The sequence below is a fragment of the Conger conger genome, chromosome 14 (genome assembly GCF_963514075.1).
Source record: "Conger conger chromosome 14, fConCon1.1, whole genome shotgun sequence".
Taxonomy (NCBI): domain Eukaryota; kingdom Metazoa; phylum Chordata; class Actinopteri; order Anguilliformes; family Congridae; genus Conger; species Conger conger.
Genome location: NC_083773.1, coordinates 27,283,134 through 27,303,133, shown reverse-complemented (window position 1 = coordinate 27,303,133; position 20,000 = coordinate 27,283,134). Strand labels below are relative to the sequence as shown.

At 43.1% G+C, this 20,000-nt stretch overlaps 2 protein-coding genes across 2 annotated transcripts; one reads left to right on the top strand and one right to left on the bottom strand.

Annotated features, from left to right (window-relative positions):
* Window positions 1-1,772: 1,772 nt before the first annotated feature.
* LOC133109426 (dynein regulatory complex subunit 2-like) lies at window positions 1,773-7,947 on the bottom strand. Its single transcript, XM_061218749.1, has 9 exons — window positions 7,862-7,947; window positions 6,595-6,827; window positions 6,074-6,241; window positions 5,523-5,692; window positions 4,847-4,985; window positions 3,996-4,193; window positions 3,510-3,728; window positions 2,531-2,683; window positions 1,773-2,060 (listed from the first exon to the last, which is right to left on the bottom strand). Exons 2-9 carry the CDS (start codon window positions 6,739-6,741, stop codon window positions 1,773-1,775), a joined length of 1,482 nt encoding a protein of 493 aa, XP_061074733.1. The 5' UTR covers window positions 6,742-6,827; window positions 7,862-7,947.
* A 1,819-nt stretch (window positions 7,948-9,766) lies between these two features.
* LOC133109620 (small ribosomal subunit protein eS26) lies at window positions 9,767-12,482 on the top strand. The gene is made up of 4 exons (XM_061219031.1): window positions 9,767-9,820; window positions 10,467-10,644; window positions 11,357-11,487; window positions 12,381-12,482. Exons 1-4 carry the CDS (start codon window positions 9,818-9,820, stop codon window positions 12,414-12,416), a joined length of 348 nt encoding a protein of 115 aa, XP_061075015.1. The 5' UTR covers window positions 9,767-9,817; the 3' UTR covers window positions 12,417-12,482.
* The last annotated feature ends 7,518 nt before the right edge of the window (window positions 12,483-20,000 follow it).

Genomic DNA, 20,000 nt, shown 5'->3' with positions numbered 1-20,000 from the left:
AGGCACTGACCCAAAGGAATGTCTGGGTTCTTCTAAGCATTTCTCACTAATTTCCGGGCCATTCTATCTGAAATCTTTCTTGGTTTTCCAGACTTTGCCTTGACTGCAACTGTTCCATTTATCTTCCATTTTCTAATAATATTTCTCACAGTCGTTTGAAACAACGAGAGTTTTTGTAGCCTGCTCCTTCTTGAAATTAACTGACTTCATTCTGAAATCCTTGGACAACTGTTTAGAGGAACTCCAACACCAGACAGAAAAGCCACTGATACTTTAGAATAAAAAGTTCAGCCCTGGAATTATACTGACCTGTCTCATTGAAGCCATACCAAGTAAATCACCTGGGTCTGGGCCTTAGTAATCATCTTTTTTTTAAAGTAACAAAGACTAATCCAAAAGAGTTCCCAAACAGGGCCCTTTCTTTTTTAAAATAATGTATAAATAGTAAAAGAAATGACATTTTTGCACCCCACTGTACTGCTAGGCACTATGGCAGCCTCCCAAAACTGCAGCTGTGCTTGCGGGATTTTGGAAGTCATGGAGAACACCCCATGTCTGACGATACTTGGACACACAGTATTCTGATGGTTTAGATAGATAGGTAGGCAACATGAGGCCTGGAGTTCTACAAATACTTCTGCTTTAGACTCCATTTGAGCCACAACCTATCATACTTAAGTGGATTAAACATCAGACTTACTGAATGTGGATGGATGATCATGTGGTGGCGGTAGTTTCCCCATTCTGAATGGATATACACGTTGAGGTTCTTAATAATCCATCATAAACCCAGAAATATCTCTGACACACACATATCTGAGTACCACACAGCATGGCACTTAGGAGCCCAACATGAACTTCTGCTGCCACCTAGTGGTGAAGATCACTTAATTGAAAGCTTACAATTTGAATACTTAAAAAAAAAACCATATAATTTCAGTTTTCTTGTGCATTTTGTGAAGATTGGTTGGGAATTTATGAGCCAGAGTTTGGGCATGCAGGGTACCAAGGATATGAGGGTACCTGGGGTCATGGCTTTGTAGGTAGATGTATTTTTTACAAATAGGGGTTTTTCACAACTGTCGATGGAGTCACTACACCAATAATAACTGCTTGTTTCATCATTAAAAAAAGAGCACAGTCTCCTTATCACTTTATTTAGATGAGACAAAGCAGCGAAGGCTACAGAAATGGGATCCCAGTATAGAAAACCCAATGGTTGGAAGCCAAAAGGCCCTATGATCTCGCTATTTTGTGTCTAATGACAATAACAACAGCAAAGCTCAACATGATGTACAGCACACAATTAAATGATAAAATAATAATAATAATGATGATAAAAGACAGACAAGCCTCTGAGGTTGCCTGCAGCCTCCAGCGTCCATTACAGCTGTGCTCTCCCATGCTCAGATCAGCTGATGCTGCCCACACCAATGACTGCCAATGGGAGTGATTAACAATTTCAGTTCCCATGATAAGCTCTGTGCTCCTGCTATGCCTGTTCCCTGTGTGGAATGTTGCAGTTGTGTCACACGGTATGTTGGTAACATAGCGCTCTACATTACATGGCATTACATTCCAGTTATTTTGCAGACACTTTTACCCAAAGCGACTTACAGTTGATAAGACTAAGCAGTGGCCAATCCCTCTGGAACAATGAAGGGTTTAGGGCCTTGCCCAAGGGCCCAACAGCTTTGGCTACACCGGGTGGCTTCAACCACCAACCTTCCAGGCCCCAGTGAAACGTAGCCATTGGGCCGTGGCGGTGAGGCCTAGAGCGTGTGCTGCAGCACGTGTGCGGCCTGTTGCTGGCGAGCGGGGCGCTGCCGCTGGCTCTGCCGCTGGTTGTGCACGCTGCGGGACACGTGGAGCAGGGTGTGGTCCTGCCGCAGGGCCGCGTCGCTCACGCTCAGCCCGTCCAGGTACTGCCGCAGCAGGGTCCGCAGACGCAGGTTCTCCTGGGAGAGCGCCACCTTCTCCCGCTGCAGACACAGGCGTTCCAGCTCCACCTTGGCCCAGCGCTGCCACATCCCCTCCAGCCCGGCGTAGTCGTGCATGGCCTGGGGTCAGGGGTCAGGGGTCAGGGGTCACAGGGAGAGGGAAGAGGAAGTGGTTAGGGCAGGTAAAATGAGTGAGTTTAACAGGCCTTTTAGGCCTTTCTGCTGTTGTTGTGTGTGTGAGTATGTGTATGTGCACGTTTATCTGAATACGCAGATCTATGTATGGTACATTCACTCCCTCACCAACCTGGTCTCCGCCCTCCACTATGGTCAGGGGTCACCTTACTGGGCCAAAGGCCATGAGACTACATTATAATATGGCTGACCACTACAATTCAAAAGTGACAGTTTTGTTTCATAGCTGAAAGTTTTCCTAAAAGTGTCATACACACATTTTTTTGAGTGGGGAGGGTTTGTAAATATTGTCGGTGAACCTGGAGAAGTACAAGTGCGAGTGTGTGTTTGTCTGTGTCCACGTACACGTGCATGCGTGAGTGTGTGTGTATCTGAGCCGTGTCGCTGCGTGTCACCTGGGCCAGCTCAGTGACGGCAGGCTCCAGCTGGTTCTCCTTCACCAGCTGCTGCTCCTCAGCACTCAGAGAGCAGCTGTGAAATGGCTGCACCCTCTCCCTCTCCGTCTCCAGCTTACGGCACACTCCTGCCAGCTTGATCAGCCTCTCACCCTGCCGGAGAAAGAGAGGGGGGGGGGGGTCAACCTTTAATCCTCGGGGAGGGAGAGTGGGAGATCATGTCATGCTCTTACCATGGGTGAGAGAAAAATAGATATAGGGAGAGAGAGAAGGAGAGTTTGGAGCTGCTTGTTCCCTTTCTGACTGGGACTGCACCACTGTTCCTGCCAGGCTTCCTGTGGTTATAAGACCTGCCTTCACTTGCTGACCTGCAGACAGGGCTACGTGATATGTGACAACACCTGCAAAAATTCCAAATAAACTGATTCGGAACAATTACTACAGCCCTATTTCTCAGAAATAAGATGAGTCATCATTTCCAGATGAGTGGTATTGATGACTCCCTCCTTTGAAGCTGACTATGTGGGTCTCCCGAGTGTGTCCTGTCTAATCACTCGTTTTACTGGTTGTCCTTGTATTATGGGACATGCAGTAGTGTGAGAGGTGTTCCAGGCTTACTGAACTTACTTACCTAAGCAGGTCTCTGTGTATACATACAGTACAGTCTGTAAGTGTTTGGACAGTGACACATTCTTTTGTTGTTTTCGTTCTGTACTCCAGCAAACAAACAGTTGAAATAAAACACATAGTCCCCCCGATTTTAGGGACCAAAAGCAAACGGACAATTGGCTGCTAAGACATTTATTGGAAAACAAAAAATGTGGCATACTTATGGACTGCACTGTATGTACATAGGCCTGTTTACTTGTGGTTTGGCTTGAATTTGTGGGTACAGTCACAGGCTGCCCTATTCCTGTACTGTGATACCTGGGGTAAATGAGGAAGTGGACACTGGCCTTGTTTTCTGGCCTGGTCTTACCTTGCTGATGACGCTCTGGAGCTTCTTGTTAGCATTGTCGCTAAGCACGGTGAGCCTGGAGAGGGCGCTCCTCTGCTGGGCGTGGATGCTGCTCATCTGCTTCTTCAGCTCCAGGCGCCGGTCTGTGGCCTTTTCCTTCACGGCTCGCAGGTCCCGCGCTGCCGCCTCCCCCTCCCTCTGCATGGTGCTCATCCTGGCCCTCAGAGCTGCGCAGGACTCCTGGGAGGGGGGGGGGGGAGAGAGAGCATTTGTGTTTTATTATTTATCGTCCCCCAGGCTGTGGAAGACACACAAACATGACTGCGGTACAGCATAGCTCAGTTTTCGGTGTTTCAGTGTTATGAGGAAAGGTTTTTTAAAGGTAATTGACTCGCTGCTGCGTGGAGTGGAACCCCAGGGCGGAGGAACAGGGAGCAGAGCCCCAGGGCAGAGGAACAGGGAGCAGAGCCCCAGGGCGGAGGAACAGGTCGCCTCCTCAGGCCTCACCTGGATCTTCTGCAGACGCTTCATCTGGGCCTCGATCTCACGGGAGCTGCGCTCGTCGCGCTCCCTCAGCGCCTCGCAGGCCACGCGGTGCTCCTCCGTGGACTCGCGGTAGCTACGCGTGGCCTCCTGCAGCTGCCTCCACATCTCCTCCACCTCGCCCTCCCGCTGCACCCGCAGGGCGTTCCGGTCCTCGATGCTCTGCGTGTGCCGCAAGGGAGGGCCGAAGAGCGGTGTTTAGGCAATATTACTGTAGTGTCATGGGTGCATTCAAGGTGTAAAACGTCTCGCTACATCCTGCTAATGTTCACCTTGATGACTGCATTCACTCAAAATAATATTATGAAATATGTTTTTTGCCCTTTGGAAAGCACGTAGAAGTGCTATGGTGTAACCAGAAGTGAGACATATTTAGGAATTGGTCTCACACTGTAACTAGCCATCATTACAGCACTCGGCAACTGGACAATCGACGGTCACTTCTGTTTGCACCTTTTTACTCATCTAGAATGAAGCGAAACATCTAATTCCTCAAGTATTTAATGCCAAACATAGCTGAAGGCCTGTCCCATCACTGTGAGGTCCTGTGTAAGTTTGGGAGGGTGCACATCAGCACACACAGAATCAGCGCTATGTTTTGTGGTAGCTGGGTACGTGTACACCCTACAGCCTCATGGTAGACATGTTGTGTTCATCTCTGAAAGTGGAACATGATGAAGTCGAATCAAGTTCAGTGAAGTGTTTCTGCTTCGGGAGCAGGTGCAGCAGTTCCACTGCAGTTCAGGTCAATTCATAGGCTACCAGCGGTGTGCTTTGGGTGTGGTTCCTCACATCGCCGTGTTACCCGACATTACCCTGTTTTTGATGTCATCGCGGTTGCTCTGGTATTCGCGCTGGGCCTCGCTGTCCAACGCAGCATAGCGCTGGTCCAGGCCGATGCGCACGTCCTCCAGGTAAATGCAGTCCTGCTTGTGCAGGGCCATGATCTGCTCCCTGTTCACACACAGGGCCCAGGGCCAGAATCAGCCTCAGCTGCGTTGTCCTCACGCCTCAGCAATGCACAGACAAAGGGATAAACTCCAAACAGTGCCTGTTTACCGACCTGGTAAACTTTGCACAACATGGAGCTCATCGACACACTACGTATTGGTTGACCAGTTAGACCAGCTCCATACTCAACATGGTTTCACCAGCTCAGGATATGTTTTGAAACAGCTGGTAGCTGGTATTTCAAGCTGGTCATAGCTAAATTTTACACCAGGGCAGTGCCTTAACATCATGAGGCCCTCAGCAGCCCTTATTATATAACTCCTAATAGCTCCACTCTTCAAGCAAGTCACAACGAGCACTTCAAGCAAGTCAGAAAGAGCATTGTTAAAACATTCAAGATACAAATAATGTGAATATCAGTTAGTTATTCACATTAATTGTGTAGAGAAATGAGCAAACGTAAACAAATCTAGCATTAGTTTAATTAGATAATTAGATTAATTTAATTTTTTGTGTGGACTTACACTGCTGCAGCCCTACCTTTCAGTGTTGAACTCAGCTTTGAGTTCATCCAGCTTAGTCTTCATATCCTGGTTGTGGAAAGCCAGCCTGCTACCCTGCAGGTCCAGGAGGAGGTCCACATTCTGCAGGTAGGAGCGCAGCACGAGGTCCGATTGCTGCTTTGACTCTGTGAGGTCACCCAGCAGGCACTGCAGCACAGGAAAGTGAGAGAGTTGGTGCAATCACACCACTAAGAGAGCCAGAGGAACTGATTGATATCATACAGAAGGTATCCTGGGATATTGGAGGAACAACAATAGATGTGCATGTACACTTAGTCATGGAAAGATGGATGGTCCTTATTCACTATCAGTATGCCCTCAAATGACGACTTGCCATTTTTGTCAGCCATTTTGTGGAGATGTGAGAGATGAAAAGGCAAGTGAGAGGAAATGCCATTGGGAGACATCCTCTTTGCTGTGTGCACATACCTGTGGCACACAGAGACACAGTGGTTCCCCGACTCCACCAACTGCGATTTTAAAATGAAACTGTTGAGGGGTCACAACACCATCTGAACAGCCCCTCACCTTGATGACGCTGTCCTTGCGGTCCAGCACCCTCTCAAATGTCTGGCTGAGGATCTCAATGTCCTTGCGCAGATCCTGTGCTCGAGTCTGCCGGAACACTGCCCTCCACCTCTCTGTCAGCTTGTGCTGATTCACCACACTGTTGTGCTCTTCCTTTCGAAGTTTATCCTGGAGGGATGGGGGCAATGGGAAGGGGCGAGGGGGGGCAACAGTGGTTAAATGAAAGTTCCAAACCTTGTTTATGTGAATCATCTGGGCTACAGCAACAGCCTGTACCCACATTTCCCTTCTGTGCTCAGAAGTGCTATCGACCTACAGATTCAACTATGGTCTTCAGACAAGACCTTGATAGAAACAAAGCCAGTACCCTTGCCCTTCCCAGACAAGATGTAATGCTCAGCAGGAAAAATGTAGGTGAGAATGAATCTTCAACTTTCATGCGGAATGGAGTGTGAGTAAAACTGGAGCTGAAGGGGCAGTCTGAGGAACGTGCAGACGCTCCTGTAGACCTGGGGACTCACCTTGAGGAACTGGGTGAGCATGTCTTCCTTTCGTTTGGACATCTCCTCTTCCGCCACGGCTTTCTGCTGCGTGAAGAGCAGCCTCTCCTCTTCCGTCATCGCCGCTAGCTTCCCCCCGCCACCTTTCTTCCCTCCCTTCTTCGGCATGGCCACCTCGTCCCCCTCCTGTCACAGTCAGGTGTCTGGGTATCTCTCCGCCTGAGGCCTTTCTTACACTCCAAACCCCTCGTTCACTGAAAAGTAGAAGAAAGACTGGCAATACTGAATTTTGACTATGGGATTTGAATTTATGTTTTTGGAAGCCATATACCAGTGTGGTGATATTTAAAATCTCTTTAAATAAACATTTCAATGTATAATAGTGTGGTGGTATTTTTGGCAGACCCTGAGCAGTATACTGAATGTGCATATAGTGCATTGAAAGAATTGCATGCTTTTAATTTAGCTATATGTTTAATATAATCATGTTAAATGTTCCTCAAATATAACTTCACTTCCAATAACTATTGATATACACTCAGTGATAACTCAGGTACACCTGTAGACCAGATTGTTAATGCAAATATTTAATCATGTGGTAACAACTAAATGCATAAAAGCGTGCAAATGTGGTCAAGAGGTTCAGCTATTTTTCAGACCTAATGTCAGAATAGGGAAGAAATGTGATCTGTGTGACTTTGACTGTGGAATGATTGTTGGTGCCATACAGGGTGGATTGAGTATCTCAGAAACTGACAGTAATGCAAATAACCACACATTACAACATTGGTATGCAGAAGAGCATCTCTGAAAACATAATGTGTCAAACCTCTAAGTGGATAGGCTACAGCAGCAGAAGGCTTAATAAGTCTCAAAAATAAAAATAAAATACCGAATAAAGTGCTCACTGAGTGTATATGATGTACAGATACATTTAATATGTTGTGGAATTGGTGTAATGTCCCTTATAATGAACTTATTTCAATAATAAAATAACTGAATTATTTAAAGTTATATTTTTCTTGCAAAGTGAAATAATTCTCACAAATTGACTCCTTACAATAGATAGGCTAGTTCATTTTTTGTAAACCGCGACAATCCGGTTATGCTTGATTCTCATTATGGATGGCTTGCAGTGCCTTGTAGCTAGCTATATCGTTCGCTAATATAAATGTACTGACTAGGTGGGTTCGATAACGGTCGCTGAGCTGAAAAATTTCCATAAAATATATTTTATACTTTTAGCTAAAGTATGATTCGTTTGCACATTTATTTTGAATTATCTTACCTGATCCCACTGATGTACTAAACTCCCGTACTGCAGAGTTTGCATCCAGTCGCTCATGGCAACAGCTATACCGAAGGGGGTGTAACATTTTGGGTCCGCTCATGTGACGCAAGTACGCACATGCCTGTAGCGCTCTTTCTGACGTCGCTGAAGATGACATACAAGGTTTACAGCGACCAAAGGGGTAATTTCAAGACCGGGCGGAACTAAATACAATACCACGTTTCAGGTCATCCAAGTCTGAAGGGTGCCCGTTTGAAACGAATTAATGTGAAGTGTCTGAAATATTATACTTGGAATTTCAGCGTTCAAATATTGTTAGCTATAGTATTATTGGATTGTTTTTTGTCTATTCTCCGTCTTCTGTGTATCTGCACTGCACTGCTTAGGGTTCTCAATATGGTAAATAAAGCCAATGATCAGGGGAAATAACCTGTCATTTGGCATTTGTTCTACTGTTTAAATTGTTGGTTAAAAAGCTTCATATGAATATTACTGTTGAGTTTTGGCTTGACAGTAACCAGGGCTAATTCGTTTTCTAATTTCACCATTTAAGAGCATCTTCCTTTTCCACACTGGATGTGCTTTTCTTTGCATGTGCGATGAAAACTGCCAATGGAACCCAAACCAATTATTCATTTTTAAATATTATTGTAAATAAAATCAAGCAAAATGAAATAGCATTCTACTTTATTTACTTAATCTTGGTCGAAAGGAACTATACTGTGTCATTCCACCACTTCTTGTTCCACTAGAGCAGGAGTCACCAACCTTTTTGAAACTGAGAGCTACTTCATGGGTACTGAGTCATACTAAGGGCCACCAGTTTGTTTTGTCACGCGCACAATACTGACCTTTGAACTAGAGTAGGTCAGAGTTCACCTAAACTTATCTAAACTTTATGTATAATAAACATTTTAAGATATTGTCATTTTTAAATCTATATAAATGCAAGTGTGATTAAAAAAAATAGCAACAGAATAAAATTCAATTTTAGATGCAGATCACTAGTGAGTTGTGCTATTTTTAGAACAGGCCTGCGGGCGACTCATGTGGTCCTTGGGGGCGACCTGGTGCCCGCGGGCACCGTGTTGGTGACCCCTGCACTAGAGAATAAAAATTAGCATGGGAAAAGCCAAATAACTGATTAATTCACCATCACAAGTCTGGTAATTGGTACAAAAATATATAAACATATGCTACATACGGTTAGCACTGTAAGGGCAATAATTTAAAAAATGTAAGTCTATGGAATGGGGAACACAGAATAAATAATATAGCGGTGCATCATTGATGCTTTGGATATACTTTGCTGCCAGTGGCCCAGCGCCACTATTTAAGGCACATCAATAGCACAATTAATTCAACAAAGTACCAGGAAATTTTGGCTGACTGTCTACGGTATGCTAGGAAGCTGAGACTTGGTGATGGGTTGATTGGATAATGACTCCGAACATACATACAGGAATGATCAAAAATCCCTCTTTTTTTTTTAAAGAATTTGATTCCATTGAATCATTCATGAATCAGACTACTTTACACATGTTTTAGTTAACAGTATTTCTGTGCATATATGTGAACATTTAAAAACTTGTAAGCCGGTGTTACTCAAATTATCCCCCAAATTCCATGACGGTTACAAACAGGTTACATTTTGACACCACACCAAAGGCCGTTTTCGTCAGATGTGGTGGATTATGGGATAGCGACATATGACGCCAACTGAAATTATACCTATTCCGAGACAAAATAGACCCCACTTCTAATCCTACAGTTACAACAGGAGGCAAAGTACGGTTTATGGGTGTGTTATTTCTTTAAGTTTCAATATTTAATTAATAAACATATATTTGTGCCCTGTTCTTCTAATAAACTACGATTTTTTGGTCGGCGGATGAAGGGTATAAATAAGACGGTGCTGCGGTTACCGGTCCTCTTTTCTTTCTCCAATTCAATATGGTGAGTGCTGTTGACGCAGAAATGTGCTTTGCTAAAATACGGCGATTATATTCTATTTGATACCCAAATGTATTTTGAATTTTCTATATTGATGTACGCATTATCAAACGAGTCCGTAATGAGGAAATATTATTTGAAAGACGGTTTGTTAATCGTTAAAGCGACACGGGAGAAGTGTTAGCTGTTAGCCTCTTAGCCTGAGAATCATGCCGAGCGCGTGGCATTGACGGGTCGGACACAGCCAGGCCCAACACTTTTTGCGGCGTTATAAGGTAACTAGCTAATGCTACTGGTGTCGCGTTCCATGAAATTCCACGTTATATGTTCGTACTATTTCCCAACACGTTATCAAATATTTAAAGATTGGGATTGAGCTGTAGGCTGCAAAGCGTAATGTCAGATTTAACCGATCTAGCTAAATTCGTTAGCTAGCAAGCTCCACAAGTAAGAAGCAATCTGAACATCCTTTTATTAGTAAATTGGCCGTACGCGCTGTCATAGAAACTAGCTAGCTAATAAATTGCAATAACTTCGCTAATTTCAAATGTTCCATATTTCTATAGGTCTTGGCTAATAGTAGCTAGCTTGGCCACGGCTGGCTAAGTACGTACTTGCGAGTTTTAAGTTCACATCTTTGCTATTACAGACCAAAAAGAGAAGGAACAACGGCCGTGCCAAGAAGGGACGTGGACATGTCCAGCCCATCCGCTGCACCAACTGTGCCCGATGTGTCCCTAAGGACAAAGCCATCAAGAAGTTTGTCATTAGGAACATCGTAGAGGCTGCCGCCGTTAGGGATATCTCCGAGGCCAGCGTATTTGACTGTGAGTTCCACCCTTGTTCAGTTTATAGTGTGGTTTGTCATCTACTTGTCTACTAGTAGGTTTTCCAGCAATCATTTTCCAGTTGCTGTGTATAGAATGGTGTGTGAAGGTCTAGTTTAAGCGGGTAGAACATTGAATACTTAAAAGAAGTAATATCTGTACATAGTTGGGGGTAAGTATGCGGTTTCAAACACAACCATAGAGTGGACTAAGCATACTTTTTGTTCCTGTGTTTTTCCTTTTTGATCACAGCCCAGATTGCCATTCCAGTACTAATATACTTATGTGCACTGCTACTTTTGTGCAATGGGGTATTCACATAGCTGCCAACTCTCTCGCTTTGGGCGTGAGACCCACGTATTTGCATGTGCGTGTGTGTGTCTCGCGCCCAAAGCGTGAGAGTTGGCAGCTATGTATTCATGTCACCCTGCCTTTGAGTTTTGGGTTTGATCAAATCTAGAATTAGAGAATCTAGAGTCCCATGCCATTTTTTCTTTTTTCTTCACTTCATGTTGCAACATGAAATTGTCTACCTTATTCTTAAGCCACTCAGGTGGCTGTATTAATTGGGTAATATTTATTAATTGTTGCAGAGCACGTAAGTGTCCAACAAGGAGTTGAGAATAGAGTTGGTCCAAAATAAAGTGGTTGAACAGGCTCCTTAAAACAGCTGTGCTGTGAGTCTTGACCCTTGTTTTCTGCCCTTTTCCAGCCTACGTTTTGCCCAAGCTGTACGTGAAGCTCCATTACTGTGTGAGCTGCGCTATCCACAGCAAAGTGGTGAGGAACCGCTCCCGCGAGGCCAGGAAGGACCGCACCCCTCCGCCCCGCTTCAGGCCCAGCGTACGTATGCGGCCGCTCGTGCGCGCTCCTGACTTTGTTTCCCAGCACTATGGGTTTGTTGTGAGGGGTCAAATTGGACTGCAATGAAAAAGGAGCAACAGACTGATCCAGGGTGGGCCATGGCCAAAGTACTCAAGTGGGTTGCGGGTGCTAAAGTGGCATGTTTAGGTGAAGCATCTGAATCAGATCCAGACACTGCGGGTGCTAACTGGCTTGTAGCCTTGGAAGCCAATTGCATAATTAGCCAGAATGTTGCTTTAGGTCCGGGGCGTCCACTCCTCAGTGTGGGTGAAGGCTTTCTGTGGCCATCTATGCTCGTTTTGGACAACTACTCCCAGATTGAGGATATTACATTTGATCAGGCATTCATACCAATCACTTCACATGCTGATTTTAGCTCCCTTGTGTCCGGCTGAAGATGTTAATTTGTGAAATCGGCAGGTTGAGTGATTGATTGGAATGAAAACCTGCATACTTGGGGCCCTCTGTGGCACATGATTGGGCACCGCTGGTTTAAATCCTCTGAGAAGTTTTGAAGGATACGGAGTAAAGCAAACAAGATGAAAGATGTGCAATTGTGAATGGGATTCAGGACAGGAAAGGTCATTGAGTAGTTTACCATCTGAATGCCCAAATATGTCATGCTGCAGTTTGCATCAAACGTGGGCGGCCTGTAGCGTAGTGGTTAAGGCACATGACTGGGACCAGCAAGGTCAGTGGTTCGATCCCCGGTGTAGCCACAATCCGCACAGCCCTTGGGCCCTTGAGCAAGGCCCTTAACCCTGCATTGCTCCAGGGGAGGATTGTCTCCTGTTTAGTCTAATCAACTGTATGTAATGTAATGAGATGGTAGGCTTCTGTTGATTTTAAACCGTTCCATTTCACTTTCACAGGGTGGGGCCCCAAGAGCTCCTCCAAAGCCCATGTGATGTGGACCACCTTGAAGATCATGTACATGTTTGTACACAAACAGAAATAAAAGTCAGTGAAACCTGGATGCATGTGTCATTGAATTTGATACGCATTAGACAATTTTGAATGGCTATATCCAGCCTGCATACCTCTCCTTGATCCTTAAGGACTGGAGTGAGAATTAAAGGTCTGCCAATTGCTTTTAATTAGCCATTTTGTGCAATGGACATTTGCCATTTTTAGAGGCTGTGTTTTGTGGGGTGTGACCAGCAAAATTTGGCGCTGTGCTCCTAAACATTGAATTTGGAATCTGAACATTTGCGCTTGACATTAAGACATACAGACCATGAAAGCAAATGCATTAACATATAGCCACGAATGCATGTGTGGTGACTGGTGAACGGTGACAAGCTAGTTAGCCTCCAAACAATGCACAACCCTGGTGTTACGTTTGTCTGAATTTGGCATTAAGACATGCAGATTTTGAAAGCCAAGCTATTCTACAAAATAATGACAACCTAAAATGGCCAAATATTGATTTATGTGAAATTGTCTGTCGCGACTGATTATGATAGAATGGGTCAAAAATAAATGTCAATACCGGTGTGGCAGGCCACCATGAGGCTGAAAAATCTGAATGAATTGATCAGTCATCGCCAACACATTGGGTGTGTCAACATCAACTGCTTGGAACATTGTTAAAAAGCAAAAAAGCATTAGTGAGCTCAGCAATAGCAAGAAGACCGCTTGAGTGGAATACTGAAGAATTCAGCTGTTCGATCAAGAATGCTCTCCAGGATGTAGACATGGCCCTTTCAAAGATGGTAAAAAAAAGACCATAGAGGACTATGCCAGCATAACATAGCATAATTTGAAATGCTCTGAGCTGCACATTTGTGGATTACTGCAGTTGTTTATGGCTATGTTTTCAATTTATAACTTCATATCTTGGCAATCACTCAAATATCAGAGTGAATTCTGCTGTTGACAACCTACCTTTCCATTTGAAAATATAGGTTTAATAATATAGGTATTTCACTGATGGAAGTGAAATTTATGTGGATCTTATGAATGTAGTTGTAGCTGGACATTTGCAATTTGCATATTACCTCCTAAAAGGATATTGGCTTATGCACTTGCATAAAATACCACAGAAAACCTGTAAAGTTCTTGTATTTATTTGGAATAGACCTTCTGCCAATACAGTACAAAACTTACAGTAGTTTGTCCATTACACAAATATATAATTACAGTATGTTACATATACAAAGGCTCTGCAGTAGTAGTCTTTTTTTAAATTTTTTATTCTTTGAATTTTTATTTAAAGCGATCCACACCATTCACAGAAAGGGAGGAAAAAATAGGTTAAAGAATGGTAATAACAGGGTAACACAAATACACATAGCAATCCAGAACAGATAAATCCAAGGAAGATTTATAAAAACAAACATTCACAGAGATATAGAACAAAAAAACACAAAAGAATTGAGGACATATTGCACTTTGGAATTTTATACATCAGTAACAAAATAAAAGGGTATCTTTTGTACAAGGGTGGTCTGAAAAGGAGTACAAAGTATGCTTTTGATTTAAAAGCTACTGTACAAATGCTAAAAAGAAGGATGGGGGGAGTCCATTGCAACCTGTCCCATAATCACATGCAACACGGCTAATAAATATTCTTCGTTGTTGTCATCCAGTGTTGCACAACGCTGAAAGACACTGGATGACCACTGGTCTTAAGCAATGCCCTCACTATGGTCACTAAGCCAGAAAGACAGGAAGCGGACCTTGCTGTAAACTCTTCATAAATTTGTGTTAAGTCACTGAATCTGCGGGAGCCTACAGTCTTGACGCTATATATTAAGAAACCTTACAAATGTCATATACCATTGCGCTTCATTGGCAACGGAGAAAGTAGTTGCAATGTCTTGAATTCTTTTTCCAAGTATATATTTGGGATATGTTCGAAAAAATATCAGTAAAGCAAACCATTGATTCATTACGAGTAGATTTTGACCACCCCGTCTAAAGGCTAATAAAGCACTCTTGAATTCAAATTAGTAATATACCTCTACCTTCCTAATATTCCTAATTAGTGTACAAGCAAAATTGTATTGCTCTTACAATGGTGTAATTACGCTGATCAGGACCTTGTAGCTCAATAATTAGATCCAATCCCAAAAGTTATATTTTTCCTCCTGTCATTTTGGCTGTTTACATCTGTAATTCTGAAATATAACATCAAAATCTTAACAGAAGGATGGCTCATGTGTCACAAAAGTGAGAAGCCCTTGCAGAACAGCTTTGACCTATAAAATGGAACAACAGCTCAGACTTAGCACACAGCTGAGTTTACTTTTTTTTAAAGGGGGGGATGGGAAAGCTATAGAAATTTTAAAGCTTATGAGATTTTTGAGGTGCAAGTCATCCCATGGTCTGGTACAACAAAAGCAGGTAGGCGAGGATAAAACAAAATATTACGAGTTTGATCTCGATTGAAGAAATACATTGTTGGTTGTAGCAGGTTAACTGTATGAATTGTATGATGTTTGTTATATTGTATCCAATAGAAACAATGAGTGGGCTTCAGTAGGAAGGTCACCACTTAAAGACCATGAGATTAAACAGACCCTTGGAATTCTTTGGATGGGTGTAGAGGTTAGCAGTCGCATTCACATTCACATCACTGCCCGATTCCTCTCCATCCAGTTCCTTCACAGCCTGAAGTTAAACTCTAATCCACGCCAATTCAAATCAGCGACCAATCAGGCATCCCAATGGCAGGTTTCCATGGAGGTAGAAGAGAGAAACCGTGTAAAGGGGTTGCGGGGCGTTGGGCGGTGGCTATACTTTCGTCAGACTGGGGTGAATTTAGATGTCAACCACGTGCCCCAGGTCAACCCCGCTACAAGGACAGTCATCAAATCTTTGGCAGTTACGCGCATTTACTTCACGTGCCATTTGGTTTAGACAGATAGTTTTCCTCATTATTTCCATTGAAATACGCAGAAATATTCACAGGAAATATTTCAACGGAACAGCAATGTTGAGGTACACTACAGGACAATGTGGATAAAGGCAGAATACTGAAATTACCAAGTACTTCAGAACTGTAGATATGCAAAAGCCTATGACATTTCTGAGGTGTCATTCTGCCATATTCATAGCCTGTTACCACCGCGTAATCTACTTTTTAAACCTGCAGCGTTCGTCTGTGTGATCGATGACTGAAAATGTAGAGATTTTACGGTAACCATTTTTCATCCGCGTGGTTACGACGAAGCACTTACGCCACACCAAAAATTTAAGCGTTAACAGCACCGCAGTATCACACAAAATGTCAGAATTTAAAATAAGCCCTTTTGGGGTTAAATGAAATGTTTCGCACAAGTAGTTACCATACTACATTCGTGCCACCATGCCACTTGCTCTTGCATACCATTCATAATTTTAGGTTCGCCTTTTTCACAGTTATTATACACAGGGATTCAACCTTCATCTTTAAGGCAAACCTTGTAATGATCACAAACAATTAGGAGATGGTACAAGTCAAATAACATCGATAGGATGAACAGGAGCCCAACTGAGAAGCTACGAAACTATCGTTTCCATCATTTTATAACCAATATTACTTTATTCAAATAATTTGTTAGACATAGAAAAAGAAACACAAATGCAAGACTATTTTACAATGAATCTCTGGCTGTCTCATAACTCCCTCCACACCTTCAAACTAAAGGCAAAATGAACAAAGCTCAAATCCACACATTTCTTTCTTCAGAAAACATGAGGCATTTATCATTTGAGGTAAAGAGGTTTTTTGTTGTTTGTTTTCCTTCCTTTCTCACAGAGTATTAAAGACATTGAAATAAAATTCCCAGATAAATGATCTGGTATTTAAGACTCTCCTTCTCAAATTTTGGGGGATTGATTTCACAGTTCACACACTGTAAGATGTGTTTTTTTAAACGTGAAAGGGATTTCTATAACTGCTCCCAGCATAGAAAAATACAAATTGACTGACTGGGGTAAAGAGAACAATGGACATTTGCTGCCAAAACGAAGCAACGCCCCCCCAACCAATTTATGACTTCCAAACTCCACCCCCATCATAAAGGCCTAATCACCTAATCAACAAATCCAAATCCCGCTCAAACACATCTGACACACAGACACTATATATCATTTAATATTTGTGTGTGTATGTGTATAAAAACCTTCTTTATCTCTTTATCAATCTAAGTGCATATATTGTGATATTCATTTATTATCATCAAACAGCCCATTTTAAGAACCGTGTTGTTTGTTTTTAATTACTTTGATTGTTATTGGACTTATCCTTGTTTCTGCTATCCATCCTTCCTCCTATCTGACCTCGTCCCACGCAATACTGAAACGTTTGATCTCATGGGTCTGTCTACACTTCTTTCTCAACGCTTTCATTTGTTTGTGCGCTATACAACTAGTCTAGGTCCTCAGCAAAGATTTGATTGGTTTAGATCAAGTTAACAAGAGGAACATTTCAAGTTACAACATCAAGTAAACAGTCTTTCTTACAGCCAAGGATAGCGGTATCCTTGGGAGCACTTTTGGCAAGTAGGCGGCCACTTATGAAGCCCCACCCACTCAGAGTCCCACACTCACTCCTCTGCAACTCACACTAGCAGCTGGTAACAAGCCGTTACGTTACTGTACCTCTAAAATAATCTTTGACATGCATTTAAAGTGATCCTTTAGTGCTTTAGACTTATGTCTTTGTCTTTTCACCCCATAGTATGACTATCTCTTCTCTTTTAAAAGTAATATGCATTAAAAAATAAATGGCATGCCACATTTCCCCACAACAGAAATACATGAAAAGAAATCGAAAAGCCAATTCTACACTCACTGAGCACTTTAGTAGGAACGTATTACTTATTCATGCGATTATCGAATCAGCCAATCATGTGGCAGCAGTGCAATGCACAAAATCATGCAGACAGGGCCAGGAGCTTCAGTTAATGTTCACATCAACCATCAGAATGGGGAAAAATGTGATCCAAGTTACTTTGACCGTGGAATGATTGTGGTGCCTCTAGAGTTTGGTGCAAAAAACAAAAACATCCAGTGAGCAGCAGTTCTGCAGCCAGTAATGCCTTGTTAATGAGAGAGGTCATAGGAGAATGGCCAGACTGGTCAAAGCTGACAGGAAGGTGACAGTAACGCAAACAACCACACATTACAACAGTGGTATGCAGAAGAGCATCTCTGAACACACAACGTGTCAAACTTCATAAGTGGATAGGCTGCAGCAGCAGACGTCTAAAAAATAAGTCTAATAAATACCTAATAAAGTGCTCACTAAGTGTATATAGAGCTAGGCATTGTGCATCCAAACCTTTCTGTTGATTTGCGAAGAGACGTTCTTCCCGCTAAGAGACCGCAAAGTGCGAAGGAGGTGCAGAGTAAGAATTATCCTGCCAAGGACTCCAAGCTTGAGCGATTCCACTCCGCAATAGTATTTTAAAAACGGCAAAATTACATAACGATGCGCCATGCAAATGGACTAGCTGGGGATGGTGGCACCGAGCCTTCATTTTGGAAAGCCAGGAAAGCCGACCGATATTTTGGGTTACTCCGTTTAAGATTGGATTTACATTAGCAAAAATGGAATCCCGTCTCATACCAGTGCAACAAGGGCGGATAGGGGGGGCCGGATTCTAAACACGATGCTCACCACCCACCCGCCCACAGCACAAAAGCCTTTAGTTCATTGTACAGTACACGTCCTCTGCAAAACACACATACAAAGTTGGAAAGTGCAATCCTCCGTAGAGGTAACCCACAAAAATCCCTCAAAAAACATTTTGTTTGTTTGATCTGCACCAGAAATAGAAACAATCCAAAATAAGTTCATCCCACTCCGCTGCACTACAACGCACGATATGGTCCACACTGCTCAGAATTCAAACCATGATACCGTTAGACTGTCATGCTAATGCCAATGTTTGTGTTCCTCTATTCAACAGCGGCACCCTAAACAATCTTGATTTAATAGCGTCTTCAGTTAGTTTTGTCTCGTTTTCTCCTGTGTCATCCCTGCTGAAAATAAACAGCTCAAGCTTGGTTTTGAAACAAGCTAGTTGACCAGGCAGACCAGCTCCATACTCAACATGATTTGACCAGCTCAAGCCATATTTTATAACAGCTGGTAGCTGGTTTTTCAAGATGGTGGTAGCAGGATTTTTCACCGGGGATGGGTTGGACAATTGAGGGACAAAGGGATAAAGCAAACTTACAGATGCGATATTTCAATTGTAAGTCAAGCTAAATGATATTGGGTATCGCTTCAAATCTCATTGCAATTTCTGGGGCATCTAATAAGGCAACATGTGTGGGTTTCATCTCCATCTAAATATATAGTTACATTTACTATTGCCATTTCTCTGAATTGGAACCAACCCACCCCCATAAACAACCAAAAAAAGCAAATGGTCTCATCTCTTTCAAATACTAAAATGCCCTAAAATGCTTCATTAAGAAATGAGGGGGAAGTTCATGATTGTGTACACAAAACCATAAACTACGCCTAATTACAAGTCTAGGAGCATAAAAACAAGCAACTAATTGCATTCCTGTGGTTATTTAAAATGATATATATATATATATACAAAGGCATTCTATCACATTTCAAGGACAATAAATAAAATAAACAAAAAGGCCCAAGCTTTGTCTGGATTAATCCTCACACAAAGCTCTCACTCCAGCCCTGCAGCCTCCTTCATGGAGAGAGATTAGTCGTAATATTATTCACAAAAGTGTGTAACATAACCCCCAAATATCAAAGTGCAGAATCTGCATTTGTGGGTCAAGTGACACGTGTGCGAGTGGTGTGAGTTTGTAAGTTTCCTTTTTTATTTTTTTATTTCCTTCCGCAGTTCCTGTGCAATCCACACACAAACAGCTATCGATCCACAAATGTGGCAAGCTGTGTATGGGACGGCAAAAGGGTCACAATTCACCAGGTTTTCTCCATGGTCTCTTTGCTCAGATGGCTAGCACGCTTAAATAAAACCTAGGCATCTTGCTTGCTATCTTAATATGTGTGTGTCTAACAATGGCAGTTTGTTAGCTGATGTGTGATTGGGCAAGTCGTTTTGAAGGTTTACAGTGGGAAACAAAGCTTTGATGCATAATGGCTCCATGCCTTCACTTGGGTACAAGAGAAGGAAATCTTGATTATCCACCTCCCCCAATACTGCAGGAAGTCCCCAGCACACTACGCACCCCCAACTCCTACCCTTCCTGTCTGAACCCCCACTCTAGCAGGACCTCCGTCATCTGTGCAACAGGTCTCTACCTACTCTGAGAGAAAGGGCAAACCACACTTTGAGGAAGGCACTTCTGAGGCGAAATGACTGCGCTTTGCAAAATAAATGAGTCAGTTTGAGAGTGCAATCAAAGCGTGTGGTTTGGCCCTCCCCTTTTCCAGCGAAAGGGAGCTTGTCGCCCGCTATACAACACCCGTCTCCAGCATTCCGATGCGTAAACAGAAGAGATCAGCTAAAAGGCCTCATGTCTTCAGCCTCCGACGGGGGAATCTCCTACTCTGGTGCAGA